Source organism: Melozone crissalis, unplaced genomic scaffold (assembly GCF_028551555.1).
Source record: "Melozone crissalis strain CALT ecotype California unplaced genomic scaffold, PUWL_Pcris_2 ptg000247l_1, whole genome shotgun sequence".
Classification (NCBI taxonomy): domain Eukaryota; kingdom Metazoa; phylum Chordata; class Aves; order Passeriformes; family Passerellidae; genus Melozone; species Melozone crissalis.
In genome coordinates, this window is record NW_026536006.1 from 1,788,623 (window position 1) to 1,809,553 (window position 20,931).

A 20,931-nucleotide genomic window follows, 5' to 3' on the forward strand; every position below is an offset into this window, starting at 1 on the left:
GAACAGAACAGTTTTGTGTCCAGGGTGGTGTCACCCCCACACCAACCCCTGGGTGCTGCCCCAAAATCTCCCCTGAGCTCCAAACCTGGCCCAGGCCCTGCTGGATCCTTGTGGGTGTTTGTTTGAGCGCAATAAACCCCAGCCCAGCCTTGGGGCTCTGTGCTGATGCCCACAGGATCTGCAGGGATCTGCAGCCCCCCAAAACTCCTCAGGGTCACACCCAGCCCTGGGAGCTGCTGCCTTCATGCTCAGGATATTCCAGTCCTTCAGCTCCTCCATCCTTGATTCCATCTCTGGTTCCTTCCTTCCTTCCTTCCTTCCTTCCTTCCTTCCTTCCTTCCTTCCTTCCTTCCTTCCTTCCTTCCTTCCTTCCTTCCTTCCGCCACTTCCTTCCTTCCTTCCTTCCTTCCTCCCTTCTTTCCTCCCTTCCTTCCTCCCTTCCTCCCTTCTTTCCTCCCTTCCTTCCTTCCTTCCTTCCTTCCTTCCTTCCTTCCTTCCTTCCTTCCTTCCTTCCTTCCGCCACTTCCTTCCGCCACTTCCTTCCGCCACTTCCTTCCTTCCTTCCTTCCTCCCTCCCTCCCTCCCTCCCTCCCTTCCGTCCTTCCTTCCGTCCTTCCGTCCTTCCGTCCTTTCTTTTACTTCCTCTCTCTTTCTCTCCCCTCAGGGCATCCGTCTGTCTGTCCTGGATTGCTCAAACCCCTGCCAGGAATTCCTGTTATTCCCAGCAGCATTACTGGTGGTAAGAGCCAGGAATTCCCATTATTCTACACACACCCCTCAGACCTTGCTTAGCAAATTCCTCGTGCAGGAAAACACCGGGAAATAATTTGGAATAACATTTCCCCTTCTGGTTCTGTCAGGATCAGCTTGATTCAGAAAATATGACGGTGACAGATTGCTTTGTAACTGGATTGGAGGGCAGGTGTTGCCATGCTGCACCCCCTGAGCACCAAGATTTTCCATTCCCACCTGTCCCAGGTAAGGGACACACGTGCACACCTTCTTTTTGTCACCATCATATTTTCTGGAAAAATCCCTTTGCCAGGATTTCTCTCCTGGGAAGCTGAGAAGCCTCAGAGAAAAATGAAAACAATAATTATCTGATTTGCTTCTCCTGTGTTTTGCTGCTTTGGAATGTGGTTTGGACATTGTTTACCAACAGGTGAATGTTTCATTGGTTTCTGTGAATTGTTTTTACTTAATGACCAATCACCATCAGCTGTGTCGGGGCTCTGGAGACAGTCATGAGTTTTTCATTGTTATCTTTTAGCCTTCTGTCTGTATCCTTTCTCTATTCTTTAGTATAGTTTAGTATAGCATTCTTTAATATAATATAGATGATAAAATAATAAATCGGCCTTCTGAGAACATGGAGTCAGATTCTCATTTCCTCCTCTGTCTGGGGAGTGCCAAAAATCCCACACTTTGTACCTGTCCTAGACACCCCAGGCTGTCTGATGGTCACAATATGGAGGGGAAAGGGAGCTATGGGAAGAACAGAGGACATCAAAACCAAAATAACGTAACTATACATCACTTAAGATTTTATTGATATTCACACAATAGTTATCTTTTAATTGCAAGAGGAAATAATCTCATTATCCATCTCCAACACTCCCTCTTTGTCCTCTCTGGCTGCGTGATCATCACAGAGCCTTCGGACAGAACCTTCAGCTCTGCTTCAGGGCACGCAGAAAATAAAATAACCGCCCCCAAAAACAATTTCCCCGTGATTAAAGATCCGCTGCTGCTAAAAATATTGAGAGCAGGAATCAGGGCGAATAATAGACTTGGCAGTGTGAAGCAGAGCTGACAGAAACTGCTGGCACCGTGCAGAAAACAAACAGCACAAGGCAAAATAGCATCAGACGCTCTGAAGCGCTGCAATTTGGGGATTTTTTTACCCCCATCCCCTTTTGCCTTTGCCCACGCCGCTTTGCCAAGGTTGTTTGTGCATCCCTGTGGAATTCCAGGTAATTCTTGGGGTCAGGATATTCCCTGAAATGTCCCTGGGATGGCTCCTGTGCTTGTGTGTGCTTCTGAGTGGGAGCAGAGCTGTCAGGGCTGTCCTGAAGCTTTTGTTCTGCTTCATTTCCTCCCTCTTTTCCTGAAAATGTCTGGAAGCAGTTTGTCCCTCCTTCTCTGCCCTGGGAGGGAGATCTCAAGGTGTGTCTGGGAAAAAGAAAGGAAGGAAGGAAGGAAGGAAGGAAGGAAGGAAGGAAGGAAGGAAGGAAGGAAGGAAGGAAGGAAGGAAGGAAGGAAGTGGCGGAAGGAAGTGGCGGAAGGAAGGAAGGAAGGAAGGAAGGAAGGAAGGAAGGAAGGAAGGAAGGAAGGAAGGAAGGAAGGAAGGAAGGAAGGATTTGGTAAATTTCACTGCTGTGTTGGTGTGTGTGTGTGATAAACGCCTTTAACAATGGAGCTCCAGGATCAGAGGCTTCAGAGGAGCTCAGAGAGTCTCCGATGATTATCTGCTTTAATTCGGGAATGCGAAATTGAACTTCGCAGGAGCGCAGCTGCTCTGCCAGCCCATCTGCAGGGCTCCCATTGATCATTACGGGTGTGAAGGCAGCACCTGTTGGAATTCAAACCAGGCATTTTTCACATCCAGGCCCGGCTGCAGAGCCAAATCCCAGCAAAAAATGAGATTTTACTGCACTGACCACCCACAGGCAGGTCCAGTCTGGTAGAAACCAAGTTTTTAACTCTCGGTCACTTTTATTTGCTCTCAAAAAACCCAATTTTCTCCAGATAGAATGAAAACTGCTTTAGAGTGGCAGGGGGCAGAGATAGGATGGGATTTTGGGAAGGAATTCCTCATTGTAAGGGTGGTGGAATGGAATTCCCAGGGAATCCATTTTCTCCAGATGTAATCAAAGCTGCTTTAGAGTGGCAGGGGGCAGGGATAAGGTGGGATTTTGGGAAGGAATTCCTCATTGTGAAATTGGTGGGGTGGAATTCCCAGGGAATTCGTGGCTGCTCCATCCCTGGCAGTGTCCCAGGCCAGGCTGGAGCAGCCTGGGATGGTGCTAAATCCCATGGGATGGGACTGAGGGCAAATCCACGTCCTGGAAGTGCCCCCTGCTCTCCCTGAGCCCCAGCAGTGGATCCAGCCTCTCCTGGGTAATTAAACGGATAATTATCGCCTGTCCAGAACATTTTCCTTACTTATATATAGCCCGTCGAAGTATTAAAGTTGATTAAACACAGATGCTGCTGGAGGAGAGCTGCTCCAGCCCCAGATGGAGCAAGGAAGGGGGAGCAAAGGGAGGAGAAATTTAATGGAGTATTCTGCAAATATTTCAGGAGAAAGGGCGGCTGAGAAAAAGCTGATCCTGACAGAACCAGAGGGGGAAATTTTATTCTGAATTTTTTCCCGGTGTTTTCCTGCATGGGGAGTTTGCTAAGCAAGGTCTGAGGGGTGTGTAGGTATTTATAGATAAAAATATAATATAATATAATATAATATAATATAATATAATATAATATAATATGTAAATTCTGTAATATATAATATAATATATATAATATATATATTCTATATATATTATATAATATATAAGTAAATAATATAATATATAAGTAAATTACATAATATTATATATTGCATATTACATATTACATATTATATATTATATTAATAATATTATATAATTAATATAACATAATATATAAGTAAATTCTACTATATAGTATATAATATATTATATATATATAAATTGTATATATATTTTTTATATTTATAAATTTATAAATTTATATCTACAAATTTATTTATATATTATGTATAAATAAATTTGTATATATAAATTTATTTTTTAAATAAATTTATATAAAATAAATTGTATATTATATTATATAGAATATATAGAATATATATAGAACATAATAGATATTTATTATCTATATTATATATTATATATATAGTATATTACATAAATAATTATATATTATAATATATAAATAAATATATATGGATATATAATTAATATAATATTATATTATATTATATTATATTATATTATATTATATTATATAATACATAAATAAATCCCACCTTCTGTGCACAACCATCAGCACAAAGCTGAGGCAGTTGGGGCCTGAAGGAGGAGGAAACTTTGCAGGAGAGGAAGAAACTCAGCCCCACTGCTCTCAAAGACTTTCATTTAACCAGCGTGAAAACGAAGCCAAAGCAAAGCAATTTCCTCCTTTCTCAAACCCCCAAGGTCCCCACAAATAAGGAACTGATGGATCCTGAAAGCATCAGAGGCGAAAGGGACGGAAATCACCTTTTCTTTCAGCGGGTAATTGCCTGCACTCCGCTGCAGAGGAGCTGTGCCTGTTCTAATTTGCAGCGCCCGCAGCCTGGAATGCTTTGAAATGGCCCTTTTTTGGAAATGTTGCTTTTTTGGAAATGTTGCTTTTTGGAAATGGCACTTTTTGGAAATGTCTGTAGCATTGTGATGTAAAGTAATTCATGCTTGTGTGAAAAAGGTATAAAATAAAAATTGTAACATAAATTATACATGTAATGAAAATCCAGCGAGCCTCAAACCATGGACAGCCCAGATTGCCACACTGAAGTTGTGAAACTTCTGGTAGCACCAGGAGAAGAATGCCTCAAAAGAACGTGGCTGGTGCAGAGATGGGCTTCCCCAGAACCACCTGGGAACACCCAAGGATGATCAGCTGGGAATAACAGGAATTCCTGGCTCTCACCACCAGGAATAACAGGAATTCCCAGCTCTCTCTGCCAGGAATTCCTTCTCCAGGAGGATTCTTTTCTGCAGGACTTGCCCTTGCCAGAAAAAACCTGGAGGAGTTTTCTCCGAAGATGCTCAAATGCAGAATCACAGAATTCCGGCCTGGGTGGGGTTGGAAGGACCTTAAACATGGATGGGGAACAGCAGGATCCATGGATCCTAGAGGATCTCAGGGAACAGCAGCATCCAGGAGAGAAAGGGAAGGAAAGAAAAAAAGAAATTTAGGGGAAAGGAAAGGAAAGGAAAGGAAAGGAAAGGAAAGGAAAGGAAAGGAAAGGAAAGGAAAGGAAAGGAAAGGAAAGGAAAGGAAAGGAAAGGAAAGGAAAGGAAAGGAAAGGAAAGGAGAAAAGGAAAGGAAAATGGAAAGGAAAGGAAAATGGAATGAAAAGGAAAAGGAAAAAAGGAAAAGGAAAAGGAAAAGGAAAAGGAAAAGGAAAAGGAAAAGGAAAAGGAAGAGGAAAAGGAAGAGGAAAAGGAAAAGGAAAAGGAAAAGGAAAAGGAAAAGGAAAAGGAAAAGGAAAAGGAAAAGGAAAAGGAAAAGGAAAGGAAAATGGAATGGAAAGGAAAATGGAAAGGAAAGGAAAGGAAAATGGAAAGGAGCCCTTCTGCTTTAGCTGAAGGCAGAACAGGAAGAGACAGCTCTCCCCTTCCCTAAACAAACCCATCTGCAACACTTCCAATTTGAATCCAAATAATCTCTGGGCTTTGGGATCCGGCAGCAAACCAGCTCAGGGTCCGTAATCCCAGCGCCTGATGTTTGGGGGTGTTGGGATTTGGAGCTAATTAATTCAGCCACCTGTAATTTCTGCTCAGATGTGCTGCCTGCCTTCTCCTTGGATGTATTGTATGCTTTGGAAGGCTGCAGATGGAGTTGGCCTGAATCCCAATCCCTCTTTTCTCCCCCCCAAATCTTTCCCTTATTTTTGTTTATTCAAGCTTTTCCTTGTTCCTTCTCCTTTTTTCCCTCCTCCCTCCTGCTGCTCTCTCCCTCTTTTGGGTCCTTGTTCATAAAAAAGCCCAGAAACAACAACAAAACTCTGGCATTCAGTGAGTGTTTGGGTTTTTCCTGGATGGAATGGCTTTTTCCCTTCAGGGCTGGCCTCGGGATGATGCTCCCAGCGCTGTCGCCGTGTCCCTGCCTGGTTTTATCTCAGCACAAAAGCTCCAGTGCTCCTGTCAGGAGCAAGGCTCTCGGTGATAAATATTGCAGGGTTTAGAAAGCCCAGGAGTCCTGTCCTGATTTCCGTCCCTTGGCAGGGAAAGGGATGGGAGAAGAGTGAAAAGATAATTAGTTTGGGGTTTGGAGAAATTAACTGGAAAAGGTTAATCCGTTCTTTTTAGGATTGAGGGGAAGCTTGGCCTGAGCTGCACGGGCTGGAAGGTTCTGGGGGCTGAGGTGTGGCCACAGGAATTTCTGTTCCTCATTCCCTGTGGGAATAAACCCTTCCAACAGCTGGAATGGGATTTCCCACAGCTGTAGAGCCTGGAGCTGTCCTTTCCCAGAGCTGTGGGCGTCCCTGGTGTCAGGAGAATCCAAATCTGAGGGTTTTCCATTAAATCCATCATTCCCCTGGTCTGTGTGCTGTGATGAGTTCCCAGACCAGTCCATGGCCATTGCTGGGGCAGGAGAACCCAATTCCATGGATATTCCATGAACCCAAATCTGAGGATTTCCCATGAAATCCATAATTTTTCTGTTCCAAATACTTTTATTTTCTTCCCTATTAAAGAACTGTTATTCCTGCTCCCATAATTTTTGCTGCCTGAGAGCCCCTTAATTTAAAATTTATAACAATTCAGGGGGGTTACATTTTCCATTTCAGGGAGGCTCCTGCCTTCCTCAGCAGACTCCTGGCTTTCCAAACCAAGACACAGAGTCCCGACACAGCAGGACTGGGAGTGGTCATTAAATTAAAAAACTTAAATTAAAATTAATTTAATTAAATTAAAACAATTTAATTTAAATTAAAACAATTCATATTCTGGGTGAAAAATTCTCCAAATCACATTCCAAAGCAGCAAAACAGGGAGAAGCCGAAGCTTTCCAGGAGAAGAAATCCTGGCAAAGAGATTTTTCATAAAATATCACAGTAACAGCGTGGTGGCTGCTCTGATTTACACCAGCCCATGATCCAGCCTTTATTCACTATTATCACCCAAAATTAATCCCCATGGGGGGAATGGAGGAGTTTGGCATGCTTGGCATGGTTTGCTGGGAGTGTTTATCCAGGCCAGACAACTTCCAGAAACTCGGGGAGAGCAAAACATTGGGCTGAGGCGAGGATGAGTAATTGAGGCTGGGGATGGGAAGGTGTAATTACAATTAGCTGCACAAGAGCGTTAATCACGGCAATAATTACACGTCAGCGCTTTCCAAAAGGAAGGAGAATGGTGATGAAGTGCCCAAGTGGGTGACAAAACCCAGCAGGGGAGGGGCAGGAGGGGAACAGAGGCCAAATCCTGGATATTTCCTGTGAAAAATGCATGTATTTTATGATTGGCTTTTTGCAAATATTAAAATGAATATTATATGTGTTGTGTTCGAAAGTAATGCTGTGTTAATTCTCTTAAGTAGTGGGTTAAATATAGTTTAGGTTATAACAAAATGTTAAAATAGAAACAATGCTATGTAGGACACTTTTTTTAAGGAAAGGACTCGCAGAGAGATAGCAGCCACAGAACACCTGAATCTTTCAGAGAAAGAGAATTTATTGCCCTCTTATCAGAAGAAATGAAATTCTTCCCACCTCGAAGGCACTGGCAGGATTCAGAGGAAGAAGCTGACACTGACCAGACAGAATCCTGTGTTTGAATGGAATTTATGCATCATGGATGAGGTGTATGAGTACGCAACAGGCTGTTGTTTTTAAGGGTTAATCCTCTGTTAACGTGGGTCCTTTTTCAGGCTTGTGCTGCCCAGAAAAAGTACCCGGACTCTCTGTAACTCTTTGTATTTGTTGTCTCATATTGTCCTAACTCAAACTGTCCAAATTATTATTACTCTAATTGTATTACTATTTTTTATATAACCATTTTATTACTATTAAACTTTTAAAATTTCAAAAAACAGGTGATTGGCGTTTTTCACATTTCCCGTTGCTTCCAAGGAGACCAGAGGGTGGCTCAGGCCTGACCTCTGTCCGGGTGAGTGCAGCCGATTTTACCAGCAGGAAATCAGGATTTGGGCTCCCAGCATTGGATTTCTCAGCTTTGTTAGGCTGGGCCGCCTCTGTTTGCAGCAGGGTTAAGCTCAGACCTGCAGCCACCTCCCCTTCCAGGGCTCTGCAGCCACAGAAGCTTTTTTTGTCCCACGAAGAAGGGACCCCGATTTTAGGGGACATTTGTTCAGGCTCAGTTCCCCTGAGGCTGCTCACTGGGGTTTGCCTTTGGTGCTTTTTGCCTTTACAGGAATTTTAACCCTGGGAGCGGCCCCCAGAGCAGGGCCCTGGGCCAGGGACGTGACCCAGCCCCAGCTGTGACCCTGAGTGACCCCTGAGTGGCCTCTGAGTAACCCCCGAGTAACCCCTGAATTACCCCTGAGTGATCCCTGAGTAACCTTAGAGTGATCCCTGAGTTACCACTGAGTGAACCCTGAGTTACCCCAGAGTTACCACTGTGCTACACCTTAGTGACCCCTGAGTGACCCATGAGTTACCCCTGAGTTATCCCTGAGTTACTCCAGAGTTACCCCTGAGTAACTCCTGAGTTATCCCTGAGTGACCTGAGTGATCCAAGCTACCCCCGAGTTATCCCTGAGTTACCCCAGAGTTATCCTTGAGTAACCCTCAAGTTACCCCAGAGTTACCCCTGAGTTGCCCCTGAGCAACCCCTCAGTTACCCACGAGCTATCCCCAAGTTACCTCTGAGTTACCAGTGAGTTATTCCCAAGTTACCCCCAAGTTATCCTTGAGTTACCCCTGAGTAACCCCCGAGTTACCTGTGAGTTACCCCTGAGTTATCCCTGAGTAACCCCCAAGTTACCCAACGTTCTCTCAGGTCCCAGGGCAGTTACAGTTCCCGTAATTTATCTTGCATGAAATGAGCAGTGAGAGCGGCCTGGAGAAGCCAAGCCATTAATCCAGAATCGCTCCTGGACTCTGCAGAGCTGCAATTCCGTTCTGCTGTAAAAGTGATGGGATTTTAATGCCCTTTTTTTATTATTATTTTATTTTATTTTTATTTTGTCCTGCTGCAGTCATGGCCCCGGCTGCCCCTGAAAGCAGCTTCACCTCAGCAGTCACCTGTGAACAATTGAATAAGTTTGTAAATCCTGTAAATCCTCATCTTTAAACTCATTAAAGTGTGCCCAGCCTCTCCAGGAGCCGTTTGACAAACTCTTCTGAGCAACAAAGTCATGTTTATTGTGATTATTATTACTATTATTATTATTATTTTTCTCTGCAATATAAACACCATTACATTTTAATTATCTGCCTGAAGAGGAGATTTGAGAGTGAATCCTGCAGGAACCTGGCTGGAATAACAATGGGAATGTCCCTGGAGGGGAGAGGGAGGCACCCAGACGGGACAGGGTGAAGGTCAGGGCCATGAATCCCAGGGAAATGGGGCTGGAAGCTGAGGGATCCCCCTCCAGGAGGGGATTTCTAGTTTCACCCACAGTTTGGGGAAGGAAGGGGCTGACAGAGGTTGTTTGGGTGGTTTTGGTGGAGGATGGTGAAGGCGATTTACGTATGACCAGAGCAGCCTCCAGTGGCTGCAGCCGTGAACTTTTCCAGCTGTGCTTCCATCCCATCTCATCCCACTGATCCCATCCCATCCCATGGATCCCATTGATCCCAACCCATCACATCCCAGCCCATGGATCCCATCCTCTCCCATTGATCCCATCCTATCCCATCCCACCCCATGGATCCCATCCCACCCCATGGATCCCAGCCTAGCCCAGCCCATCTCACCCCATGGATCCCATTGATCTGAACCCATTCCATCCCCTGCATCCCATCCCAGCTCATCCCACTGATCCCATTGATCCCATTGATCCCATCCCATCCCATGGATCCCATTGATCCCATTGATCCTATTGATCCTATTGATCCTATTGATCCTATCCCATCCCATTGATCCCACCCCATCCTATCCCACTGATCCCATTCCATGGATCCTGTCGTATCCCATCCCATGGATCCCATCCCATGGATCCCATCCCACTGATCCATCCCATCCCATGGATCCCATTGATCCCATGGATCCTATTGATTCAATTGATCCCATTGATCCTATCCCACCCCATGGATCCCATCCCATGGATCCCATCCCATCCCACCCCATTGATCCCATGGATCCCATCCCGAGTGAGGGAATCCAGCCTGCACCAGCTCATTTCCATTTCTCCTGGGTTTGTTTTTCCCCACCACCCTCTCCCTTCCCGATCTGAGTCAAACTTTTTGTGGGGAAAGCAGCAATTCCATGGGAAAGGGAGCAAATCCAGCCTGGAAAATGTTTAACTGAAACATTGCAGTGCTTGTGAAATCAATGGTGGTGTTTAGAAGCTGTCAAAACAACAAAAAAAACTCTGCTTCAATCATTCCCTCTTTTTTATTTTATTTTTCTTTCTTTTTTGAAACGTTTCTTCATTTTTTAATTGTTCTTTATTTTTTATTTTTTCCTTATTTTTTAAAATTTTCTTTCTATTGTAATTTTTCTTTATTTTTTTAATTTTAATTTTTCTCTTTTTTTTAAATTTTAAATTTTTTTTTTAAAAATTTTTCCCCCCTCCTGGGAAAAAAAAAAAATATTCCCTGCCCTTGACAGGAACTTGTAAATTGTTTTAATTTGGAATGGAAGCACAGGACCATGGAAGGAGGTGATGTTTAAGGTCCTGCCCAAGCCAAGCCATTCCCTGCTTTGCTATGCCCACATAAATCCAAGGTTTATTTTCTTTACACAAGGAGAAAAAAATCACTGAGGCCTGGATGTGCAAAAAGGGAGGGGAGGGATGAGGTCAGATGGGGAAAAAGTACAAAAAAATATTGCCTGGGAAGGAAAATACAAAAAATAGCAGAAAAAAATACCCCAAAAATATAAAAAATATTGCCTGGGAAAGAAAAATAAAAAAAATACAAAAAAATAAAAAAATACATTGTCTTGGAAGGAAAAATACAAAAAATACAAAAAAAACCACAAAAAAACCACAAAAAACCAAAACTACCCAATTGCTTGGGAAGGAAAAATTTAAAAAAAAAATTAAAAAATATTAAAAAACCCCATTGCCTGGCATGGAAAAATAGAAGAACATAATTTAAAAAATACCCAAAAAATCATCTGGGAAGGAAAAATACAAAAAATAATAAAAAATTTTAAAAAAAAAATCGCCTTGGAGGGAAAAATACAAAAAATAATTAAAAAATACAAATAAGCATTGCCTGGGAAGGAAAAAAAATACAAAAACAAATACAAAAAGAATTACCTGGGAAGGAATAATACATAAAAATAATTTTAAAATACCCCAACAAAAATCACCTTTGAAGGAAAAATACAAAAAATACCAAATAAATATAAAAATAAAAATAAAAATACCAAATAAAAATAAAAATAAAAATAAATTAATAATAATGATAATGATAATTATGATGATGATGATAATAATAATAATAATAGTAATAATAATAATAATAATAATAATAATAATAAACGTCTTCGAAGGAAAAATACAAAAAAAAAACACCAAAAAAATCCATTGCCTGGGAAAGAAAAATATAAAAAAATAATTAAAAAATACAAATAAACATTGCCTGGGAAGGAATAATACAAAAAAATAACTAAAAAATACCCCAAAAAATCACCTTGGAAGGAAAAATACCTCAAAAAATTACAAAAAAAAACCCCAAAAAATACAAAAAAAAAAAAAAAAACCAAAGAAACCAAAAAAAACCCAAAAACCACGAAACCCATCACCATTTCCTCCAGCCGTGGCTCCGGCGGGGTGCGGGGGAGGCTCCGCGGAGGCTTTGGGGACATCGCCGCTGTCGCTGTCGCTGCTGCGCGGTGTCCGCGCGTCCCCTCCGCGCCCAGCCCGGCCCGAGCCGCGCTGCCTCCGGCCATGTCATGCCTTAAAATAGCAGCTCCTCCATCCGCCTCCCTCCCTCCCTCCCGCGGCAGCCAGACATGGCCGACCGGAGCTGATCCCGCTGCTCCCGCTCCTGCCGCGGCTCCCGGCGCTCGCCCAGGTACGCGCGGGGGGCCCGAACGCTCCCCGGGGGCAAAGCGAGGCGCGGAGCCTCCGCACGGCTCCCTGCGGCAGCCCAAGGGAGGGGTCCTGCGTCCTGAGGGAGCGTTCGTGAATCCTGAACCCCCCTGCACCCCTCGGGAGCATTCCTGAATCCTGAACCCTCCCTGAACCCCGTGGGATTGTTCCTGAATCCTGAACCCTCCCTGCACCCCTCGGGAGCATTCCTGCACCCCATGGGATCATCCTTGCACCCTTCGGGACCATTCCTGAATCCTGAACCCTCCCTGAACCCCTCGGGATTGTTCCTGAATCCTGAACCGCCCCCCTGCACCCCACAGAACGATTCCTGCGCCCCACGGGATCATCCCTGCACCCCTCGGGAGCATTCCTGAATCCTGAACCATCCCTGAGCCCCTCGGGATTGTTCCTGCACCCCTCGGGATTGTTCCTGAATCCTCAACCCTCCCTGAACCCCTTGGGATCATTCCGGTACCCCATGGGATCATTCCTAAATCCTGAACCCTCCCTGCACCCCATGGGATTATCCCTGAACCGCTCGGGATCATCCCTCCATCCTGTACCCCATGGCATCATTCCTGCACCCCATGGGATCATTCCTGAATCCTGAACCCCCCTGCACCCATCGGGATTGTTCCTGAATCCTCAACCCTCCCTGAAGCCCTTGGGATCATTCCGGTACCCCATGGGATCATTCCAAAATCCTGAACCCTCCCTGCACCCCATGGGATTATCCCTGAACCGCTCGGGATCATCCCTCCATCCTGTACCCCATGGCATCATTCCTGCACCCCATGGGATCATTCCTGAATCCTGAACCCCCTGCACCCATCGGGATTGTTCCTGAATCCTCAACCCTCCCTGAACCCCTTGGGATCATTCCTGTACCCCATGGGATCATTCCAAAATCCTGAACCCTTCCTGCACCCCATGGGATCATTCCTGAATCCCTCGGGATCATTCCTGAATCCTGACCCTCTGCACTCCTCGGGATCATCCCTGCACCCCCTGGGGTGATTCCTGAATCCTGAACCCTCCCTGAACCCCACAGAATGGTTCTTAAATCCCATGGGACCATTCCTGCACCCCACCGGATCATCCCTGCACCCCTCGGGATTATTCCTGAATCCTGAACCCCCCTGCACCCCACGGGATCCTTCCTGCACCCCATGGGATGATTCCTGCACCCCTCGGGATCATTCCTGTGTCCTGCACCTCTCCCTGCACCCCACAGAATTATTTCTACATCCCATGAGGTCATTCCTGCACCCCACGGGATCATTCCTGAATCCTGAACCCCCCCTGCATCCCATGGGATGATTCCTGAATCCTCAACCCTCCCTGCACCCCACAGAATGATTCCTACATCCCATGGGATCATCCCTGCACCCAACGGGACCATTCCTGAATCCTGAACCCTCCTGCACCCCACAGGATCATTCCTGCACCCCATGGGACCATCCACCCCATCCCAAGGGTCCATCCTCCCCATTCCCCCCATCCCCCAGGTCCATCCCCCCCATCCCAGGGCTCCATCCCAGGGCTCCGTGCCCCCTGCCCGCCGGGCACAGGGCCCTGGCAGAGCGGGCGATCCCCGGTTCCGTTCCCAGCCCGGGGCCAGCCCTGCCCGGGTGGTGCCCGGAGCCTCTCCCGACCCTGGGGGGCTGCGGGGGCTCGGGGGGCGGTTGGCAGCCCGGCCTGGGTGGGCCCGGCTGGTTTTCCATGGCTGGTTTTCCACGGCTGCATTTCCATGGCTGTATTTCCATGGCTGTTTTTCCAGTCAGCTGTTTTCCCAGCCAGCTGTGGCCGTTGTTGCGGCTGGAATTCCGCCTCCCCGGCCCTCCCCGTGATCCAGCCGCTGATTCCGGGGCTGGGGCCGCGCTGCCGACCAAGGTCACCCAAGGTTCCCGGAGCTGTCCCAGCCCGGATTCCCAGCCTGGGTCAGAGCAGGAGGAGCCGGCCCTGGGGTGACACCTGGGCAGGGCTGGCACACCCCGGGCACGGGGAAGGGACGTGGGGACATCCCTGGGCTCCCTCCGAGCCCCCCCCCCGCCCTTGGCGCGTTTCTCTCTGTGTTGGCAAGACATGGCTGGGGGCTCTGGGGGCTCCTTCCTCCTCCTCCTCCTCCTCCTCCTCCTCGGCTGGCTGGAGCCCGGGAATGTCACAGAGGAGAGACTGGAAATGTCACAGAGGAACGACCGGGAATGTCACAGACGAGGGACTGGGAATGTCACAGAGAAGAGAACGAGGAGGGACCGGGAATGTCACAGACGAGGGACTGGGAATGTCACAGAGGAAGGACCGGGAATGTCACAGAGGAGGGACCGGGAATGTCACAGAGGAAGGACCGGGAATGTCACAGACGAGGGACTGGGAATGTCACAGAGGAGGGACCGGGAATGTCACAGACGAGGGACCGGCAATGTCATAGAGAAGGGACGGAGGAGGGACCGGGAATGTCACAGAGGAGGGACCGAGGTCTGCCCAGCCGGGCAGGGCTGCGAGGCTCAGGTCGGCCCCAGGGCAGCTGCAGGGCATCAGCATCGGTGTGAGAAGGAGAATTCCTCATTTCTCCTCCCGAAGGAGGGGCAGCAGCGCGGGGAGCACAAAAACGCCGCTCTGACCACACCTGGCAGCGGGCAGGGCCCTTGCAGATGTGTGACAGCATGGAATGATGCAGATCCGTGCCCTGCAGGAGCGTCTGGCTGAAAGCAGCTTGGTCATGCCTGCAGTTAACCCTTCCCAGCCCGGAGCAGCCCCTGGTGCTCCTGAGCTGCTGCGGGGCCGTGCCCGTGGAGGGTTAATTGTCACAGACATCTTTTATGAAAAATCCTTTCCTTAGGTTTTTCCTCCTGAGAAGCTGAGAAGCCTCAGGAACAAAATGCAAACAATGGTTATCTGCTGCTGTGGAATGCAACAGGTGCATCTGTGATTGGTCTCATGTGGTTGTTTCTAATTAATGGCCAATCACAGTCAGCTGGCTCGGACAGAGAGTCTGAGCCACAAACCTTTGTTATCGTTTGTGAGGGTGTTCACAGGGGTCTGAGGATGAGGGAAGAGACAAGGATCTGACTCCATGTTTCAGAAGGCTTGATTTATTATTTTATCATATATATTACATTAAAACTATACTAAAAGAATAGAAGAAAGGTTGTCATTAGAAGGCTGGATAAGAATAGGAAGGAATGATAATAAAGGTTTGTGGCTGGGACAGAGAGCCTGAGCCAGCTGACTGTGATTGGCCATTAATTACAAACAACCACATGAGACCAATCACAGCTGCACCTGTTGCATTCCACAGCAGCAGATAACCATTGTTTACATTTTGTTCCTGAGGCCTTTCAGCTTCTCGGGAGGAAAAAATCCTAAGGAAAGGATTTTTTTCCTTTCCTAAGGAAAGGATTTTTCATAAAAAGATATCGGCGACAATCATTCTTTTTATTTTCTATTCTTAGCTAGCCTCCTGATGAAATCCTTTCTTCTATTCTTTTAGTATAGTTTTAATGTAATATATATCATAAAATAATTAGTCAAGCCTTCTGACACATGGAGTCAGATCCTCGTCTCTTCCCTCATCTTTAGGCAGTAACACGGTCACAGGTTAATGCTGCCCCGCAGGGTTTTGTGTCCCGGCCAGGCTGGTTGGTGCTGTGAGGAATCCTCCACCTGCTCGGGGCTTTTCCTGGTGCCGTGCCCAGCCCTGGCCGCCTTTCCTCGCCTCCCAGCGCGGGTTGGCAGCGCCAGCCCCGAGCTGGCAGCGTCCCCTGGCAGCAGAGCCACGGGAGGGGCTCCTGGGCAGGGCAGCGCCTGCCAAGGCGGCCTCAGCCCAAACCGCGGTGTCACTGTAGGACACGAAACAACACAAACACACACCGCTGCTCTCAAGGTGGAGAAAAGGGAAGTTTATTTTCTGATTCCAACATTTATAGTTTTCCAAAAGTGGCAGCGGATTGGAGGGTGGCAGTGCCACCTCTCCAATGACACCGGACAAACCAACAGCCCATCAAATGTCTCCTCGTCCATGGAAGAAGGCAAAACAATAATTATTTACAGAAAGCGTGTGAGAAAGTTTGCTACAAGAATGTAAACAGCAGAAGGCTTAGAAAATCTTGAAAAATCTTAAAAAATCAAGGTGACAGGGAGGGACTGGGGATGAGGGATGGAGGGACAAGGCACCGGGAATGGAACCCACTGCCAATGGATGGATGGGATATTGGGAATTCCTGGCTGGAATTCCCAGAGAAGCACCAGGAGAGCTGGGAGGTGTCACTACAGGACACGAGCGCACACTGCTGCTCTCAAGGTGAAGAAAATTGAAGTTTATTTTCTGACTCCAACATTTATAGCTTTCCAAAAGTGACAATGGATTGTAGGATGAAAGTGCCACCTCTCCAATGACACCAGACAATGCATCAAATTTCTCCTCCTCCAGAAAAGAATGCAAAACAACGAGTTATTTACAGAAAGCGCGTGAGAAAGTTCGCTACAAGAATGTCAACATCAGAAGGCTTAGAAAACCTTAAAAAATTAATATTAACAATTATTAATAACTATCATTATCATTAATTCCCCCTCTGCTCCCCGACAGGACCGTGGGTGGCAGCAGCAGCAGCAGTGACCCCCAGGCCCCCGTCCGGCCTCGCCGTGCCCTCCGGCATGCCTGGTGGGGCTGGGCAGCGCCCATGGCTTTCCTGTCCAGGCTCTACAGGAGCAGCAGCCGCTCCCCGAGCCGCGCCCCGCGGGACGAGCGCGGCGCCCACCCCATCCTCAGCGTCTTCGAGCTGGAGCGGCTGCTCTACACCGGCAAAACCGCCTGCAACCACGCCGACGAGGTGTGGCCTGGCCTCTACCTGGGCGACCAGTGAGTGTGGCCAGCGGCACGGGCTGGGGGAATATTGGAGGGGAGGAATGGTGAGGAGGACTCAGACCACCAGGTTTTTACATCCAGCTCTCTCAAGCCAGGAACATTTATCCAGAACAGCCTTTCCAGTGTTCTGGGATGCTTTTACTGGTCTGAAGTGTCCCCTGCCTGCTGTAGCTGCTGTCCCTGTAGAGATTTAGCCAGGACAAATGAGGAAGGAGCTGAGAGGGCTGTGCAGGGATGGTGTCCATGGAGCCAGGGCTGTGAGATCACCATAAACCCAAAGACCTCAAAAATGTGCCAGGTTTTACATCCACCTCTCTCAGCCAGAAGCATTTACCCAGAACAGCCTTTCTACCATTCTGGGACACTTGTAGTGCCCTGAGCTGTCCCTGCCTGCTGTGGCTGCTGTCCTTGCAGAGATTTAGCTGGGACTGAGGAGGAAGAGGTGGCAGAGCTGTGCAGGGAAGTCACAGACGGGTTGTCAATGGAGCCGTGGCTGTGAGAGCGCCTTAAAACCCAATAATCTCAAAAATCCGCCAGGTTTTTACATCCAACTCCCTCACTCAAAAACATTTATCCAGAACAGCCTTTCCAGTGTTCTGGGACACTTTTACTGCTCTGAACTGTCCCTCCCTGCTGTTCTTGCAGAGATTTAGCTGGGACAAAGGAGGAAGGAGCTGACGGGTCTGTGCAGGGAGGGTATCAACAGAGCCATGGTTGTGAGACCGCTACAAAACCCAATAATCTCAAAAATCTGCCATGTTTTTACATCCACCTCTCTTAGCTAGAAACATTTATCCAGAACAGCCTTTCCACCATTCTGGGACACTTTTACTGGTCTGAACTGTCCCTCCCTGCTGTGCCTGCAGAAATTTACCTGGGACAAATGAGGAAGGAGGTGGCAGGGAGGGTGTCCACAGAACCAGGGCCATGAGATCACCGTAAACCCAAGAATCTCAAAAATCCACCAGGTTTTTACATCCAGCTCCCTCACCAAGAAACATTTATCCAGAACAGCCTTTCCACCATTCTGGGACACTTGTAGTGCTCTGAGGTGTCCCCTGCCTGCTGTGGCTGTTGTCCCTGCAGAGATTTACCTGGGACAAATGAGGAAGGAGGTGGCAGGGAGGGTGTCCACAGAACCAGGGCCATGAGATCACCGTAAACCCAAGAATCTCAAAAATCCGCCAGATTTTTACATCCAGCTCCCTCACCCAAAAACAATTATCCAGAACAGCCTTTCCACCAGCATGGACAATTTTAGTGCTCTGAGGTGTCCCCTCCCTGCTGTCCCTGCAGAGACATTGCGTCCAACCGTCGGGAGCTGCTGCAGCTGCGCATCACCCACGTGCTGAACGCCTCCCACTGCCGCTGGCGCGGCGGCGCCGACTACTACGAGGGCACGGGCATCCGCTACCTGGGCATCGAGGCCCACGACTCGCCCTCCTTCGACATGAGCCCCTACTTCTACCCCGCCGCCGACTTCATCCACCAGGCCCTCAACGAAGGTTCCTGAAGGGAAAGGGAGGAGAGGGAGAAGGGATGGGGGGAATGGAGAGGGGGTGGTGGTCTGGTGGTGGTTGTTGTTAAGGGTCATGGGAAACAAAGGGGTTTTGAGGCTGGGATGGTGTCTCCTCGTGGGTCATCCTAATGGTGTGTCCTCATGGGATGATCCCAATGGTGTCCCCTGGATGGGATCACCTCAATGGTGTCTCCTCATGGGATCACTTTAATGATGTTTCCTCATGGGATAATCCCAATGATGTCTCCTCATGGGATAACCCAAATGGTGTCTCCTCATGGGATAATCCCAATGGCGTCTCCTCATGGGATAATCCCAATGGTGTTTCCTTGTGGGATCACCCCAATGGTGTCTCTTCATTAGATAATCCCAACGGTGTCCCCGGGACGGGATCACCTTGATGGTGTCTCCTCATGGAATAATCCCAGTGGTGTCTCCTCATGGGATCACCTAGATGGTGTCCCCTAGATGGGGTCACCTCAATGGTGTCCCCTCATGGGATGACCTTGATGGTGTCCCCTGGATGGGATAACGCTCATAGTGTTTCCTCATGGGATGACCTCAATGGTGTCCCCTGCACAGGATCACCTCAATGCTGTCTCCTCATGGGATAATCCCAATGGTGATCCCTCATGGGATCACCCCAACGATGTCCCCTGGATGGGATCATCTCAATGATGTCTCCCCATGGGATGACCTTGATGGTGTCCCTTGGATGGGATGACTTTGATGGTGTCCCCACATGGGATCACCTCAATGATGTCCCCTCATGGGCTGAAAATGTGAGATTTTGGGGCTGAAAATGTGAGATTTTGGGGCTGAAAATGTGGGATGTTCCTGGCTGTGCCGTGACGTGGCCACCATGTCCCCGCAGGGAGGATCCTCGTGCACTGTGCCGTCGGGGTCAGCAGGTCGGCCACCCTGGTCCTCGCCTACCTCATGATCCGCCACCACATGCCCCTGGTGGAAGCCATAAAGACGGTCAAGGACCACCGCGGCATCATCCCCAACCGCGGCTTCCTGCGCCAGCTGGTGGCCCTGGACAACGCCCTGCGCCTCCAGAGGAGCTCCTGAGGGGCTGCCACTGTGTGAGCTCTGCCCGTGGCTCCCCCACAAACCCCCCCAAGCTCGGGGGGTCCCCCATGGTCCAGCCCAGACCCTCCGCCTGCACTCCTGGCCATGGTTTCCTTCCCAGCCCCACCTCACCAGCTGCTCCATCCCCGTGGCCTCCAGGGAGCCTCCAAGGCTTTGTTGTCCCCGCTGGCGTTTGTGTCCCCGGCTGCCAGGACAGCTCCGTGTCTGTGTTTGTGGTGATGTCAGGCGTGGTGTGCGGGTGTTTGGGTGTTCTCCGTGCCTCGTGCCACCCTGTGACAATAAAGGCAGAGCTAAGGAACGGCCTGGACACGCCTGGTGGGACTGGGGACAGCTCGGGGTGGCATCGGGCATGAGACTGGGGGACAGAGCGTCACCTGAATGCTTGGGGTTGAGATGGACCCGAGTGCCCCCAAACTCAGTCCAGGGATCAAACCTGGGATCCTGCTCAGTGCCCAAACCTGGGATCCTGCCCAAACCTGAGATTCTGCTCAGTGCCCAAACCTGAGCCCCTGCCCAAAACCTGAGATCCCACCTAAACACGAGATCCCGTTCAGTGCCCAAAGCTGAGATCCCACCTAAACCTGAGATCCAGCTCAGTGCGCAAAGCTGAGATCCCACTCAGTGCCCAGACCTGAAATCCTGGCCAAACCTGAGATCCCATCCAAATCTGAGATCCCACTCAGTTCCCAAACCTGAGATCCTGCTCAAATCTAAGATCCTGCCCAAGTCTGAGATCCTGATCAGTGCCCAAACCTGAGATCCCACCCATATCTGAGATCCTGCCCAGACCTGAGATCCCACCTAAACCCAAAGATCCCACTCAGCGCCCAAACCTGAGGTCCTGCCCAAACCTGAGATGCAGCTCAGTGCCCAAAGCTGATTCCACTCAAATATGAGATCCCACGTGCACGGGGTGAGCAAACAGGGGTGAACCGGGATAACCCTCGGGACACGGGACAGGCTGGGGATGGAGCTGGGGTGAACTGGGATAACCCTCGGGACATGGGACAGGCCAGGGATGGAGCTGAGGTGAACCGGGATAATCCTGGGAATACGTTCCCTGTGCTCAGGGACAGGCTGAGATGAACCGGGATAACTCTCAGGACGCAGGACAAGCTGGGGAAGGAGCTGGGATGACCTGGGATAACCCTCGGGACACGGGACAGGCCGGGGATGCTGTCCCGGGATGCATGGCCCCGTTTCGGGAGGGAATCCCCGTCCCCGCGGGTGCTCTGGGGACGGGGCTGAGCTCCCGGCTGGAATTTCCCGGGATTTCCCGACCCGTGCCGTTTCACACCCGCCCTCGGCCGCGGTCTCACCTCCCACAGCGGAGCGGCGCCGTCTGCCCGGAGGATTCTCGGCTGCAGGAGGAGCTGGGAGCGCTCACGGTTTTCCACAGACAGCGAGTGCGGGGAGCGGCCAACTCCCGGCGGGAATCCGCATTCCCGAATTCCTGCCCGCAGGAATTGCAAGAATTCCCGGT

At 48.8% G+C, this 20,931-nt stretch overlaps 1 protein-coding gene across 1 annotated transcript; it reads left to right on the forward strand.

Moving 5' to 3' along the window:
* The first annotated feature begins 11,762 nt into the window (after nt 1–11,762).
* DUSP26 (dual specificity phosphatase 26) lies at nt 11,763–19,741 on the forward strand. The gene is made up of 4 exons (XM_054294382.1): nt 11,763–11,947; nt 16,556–16,828; nt 18,131–18,339; nt 19,228–19,741. The coding sequence occupies exons 2-4, from the start codon at nt 16,650–16,652 to the stop codon at nt 19,425–19,427; spliced, it is 588 nt and encodes a 195-aa protein (XP_054150357.1). The 5' UTR covers nt 11,763–11,947; nt 16,556–16,649; the 3' UTR covers nt 19,428–19,741.
* Nucleotides 19,742–20,931: the final 1,190 nt, after the last annotated feature.

What these genes read in the sequence shown, in the direction of transcription:
- DUSP26 (XM_054294382.1), top strand. Translation starts at nt 16,650, where the DNA reads ATGGCTTTCCTGTCCAGGCTCTACAGGAGCAGCAGCCGCTCCCCGAGC. An exon ending in GGCCTCTACCTGGGCGACCA is followed by an intron (nt 16,829 to 18,130) that starts GTGAGTGTGGCC and finishes CTGTCCCTGCAG; the next exon opens with AGACATTGCGTCCAACCGTC. An exon ending in CCACCAGGCCCTCAACGAAG is followed by an intron (nt 18,340 to 19,227) that starts GTTCCTGAAGGG and finishes ATGTCCCCGCAG; the next exon opens with GGAGGATCCTCGTGCACTGT.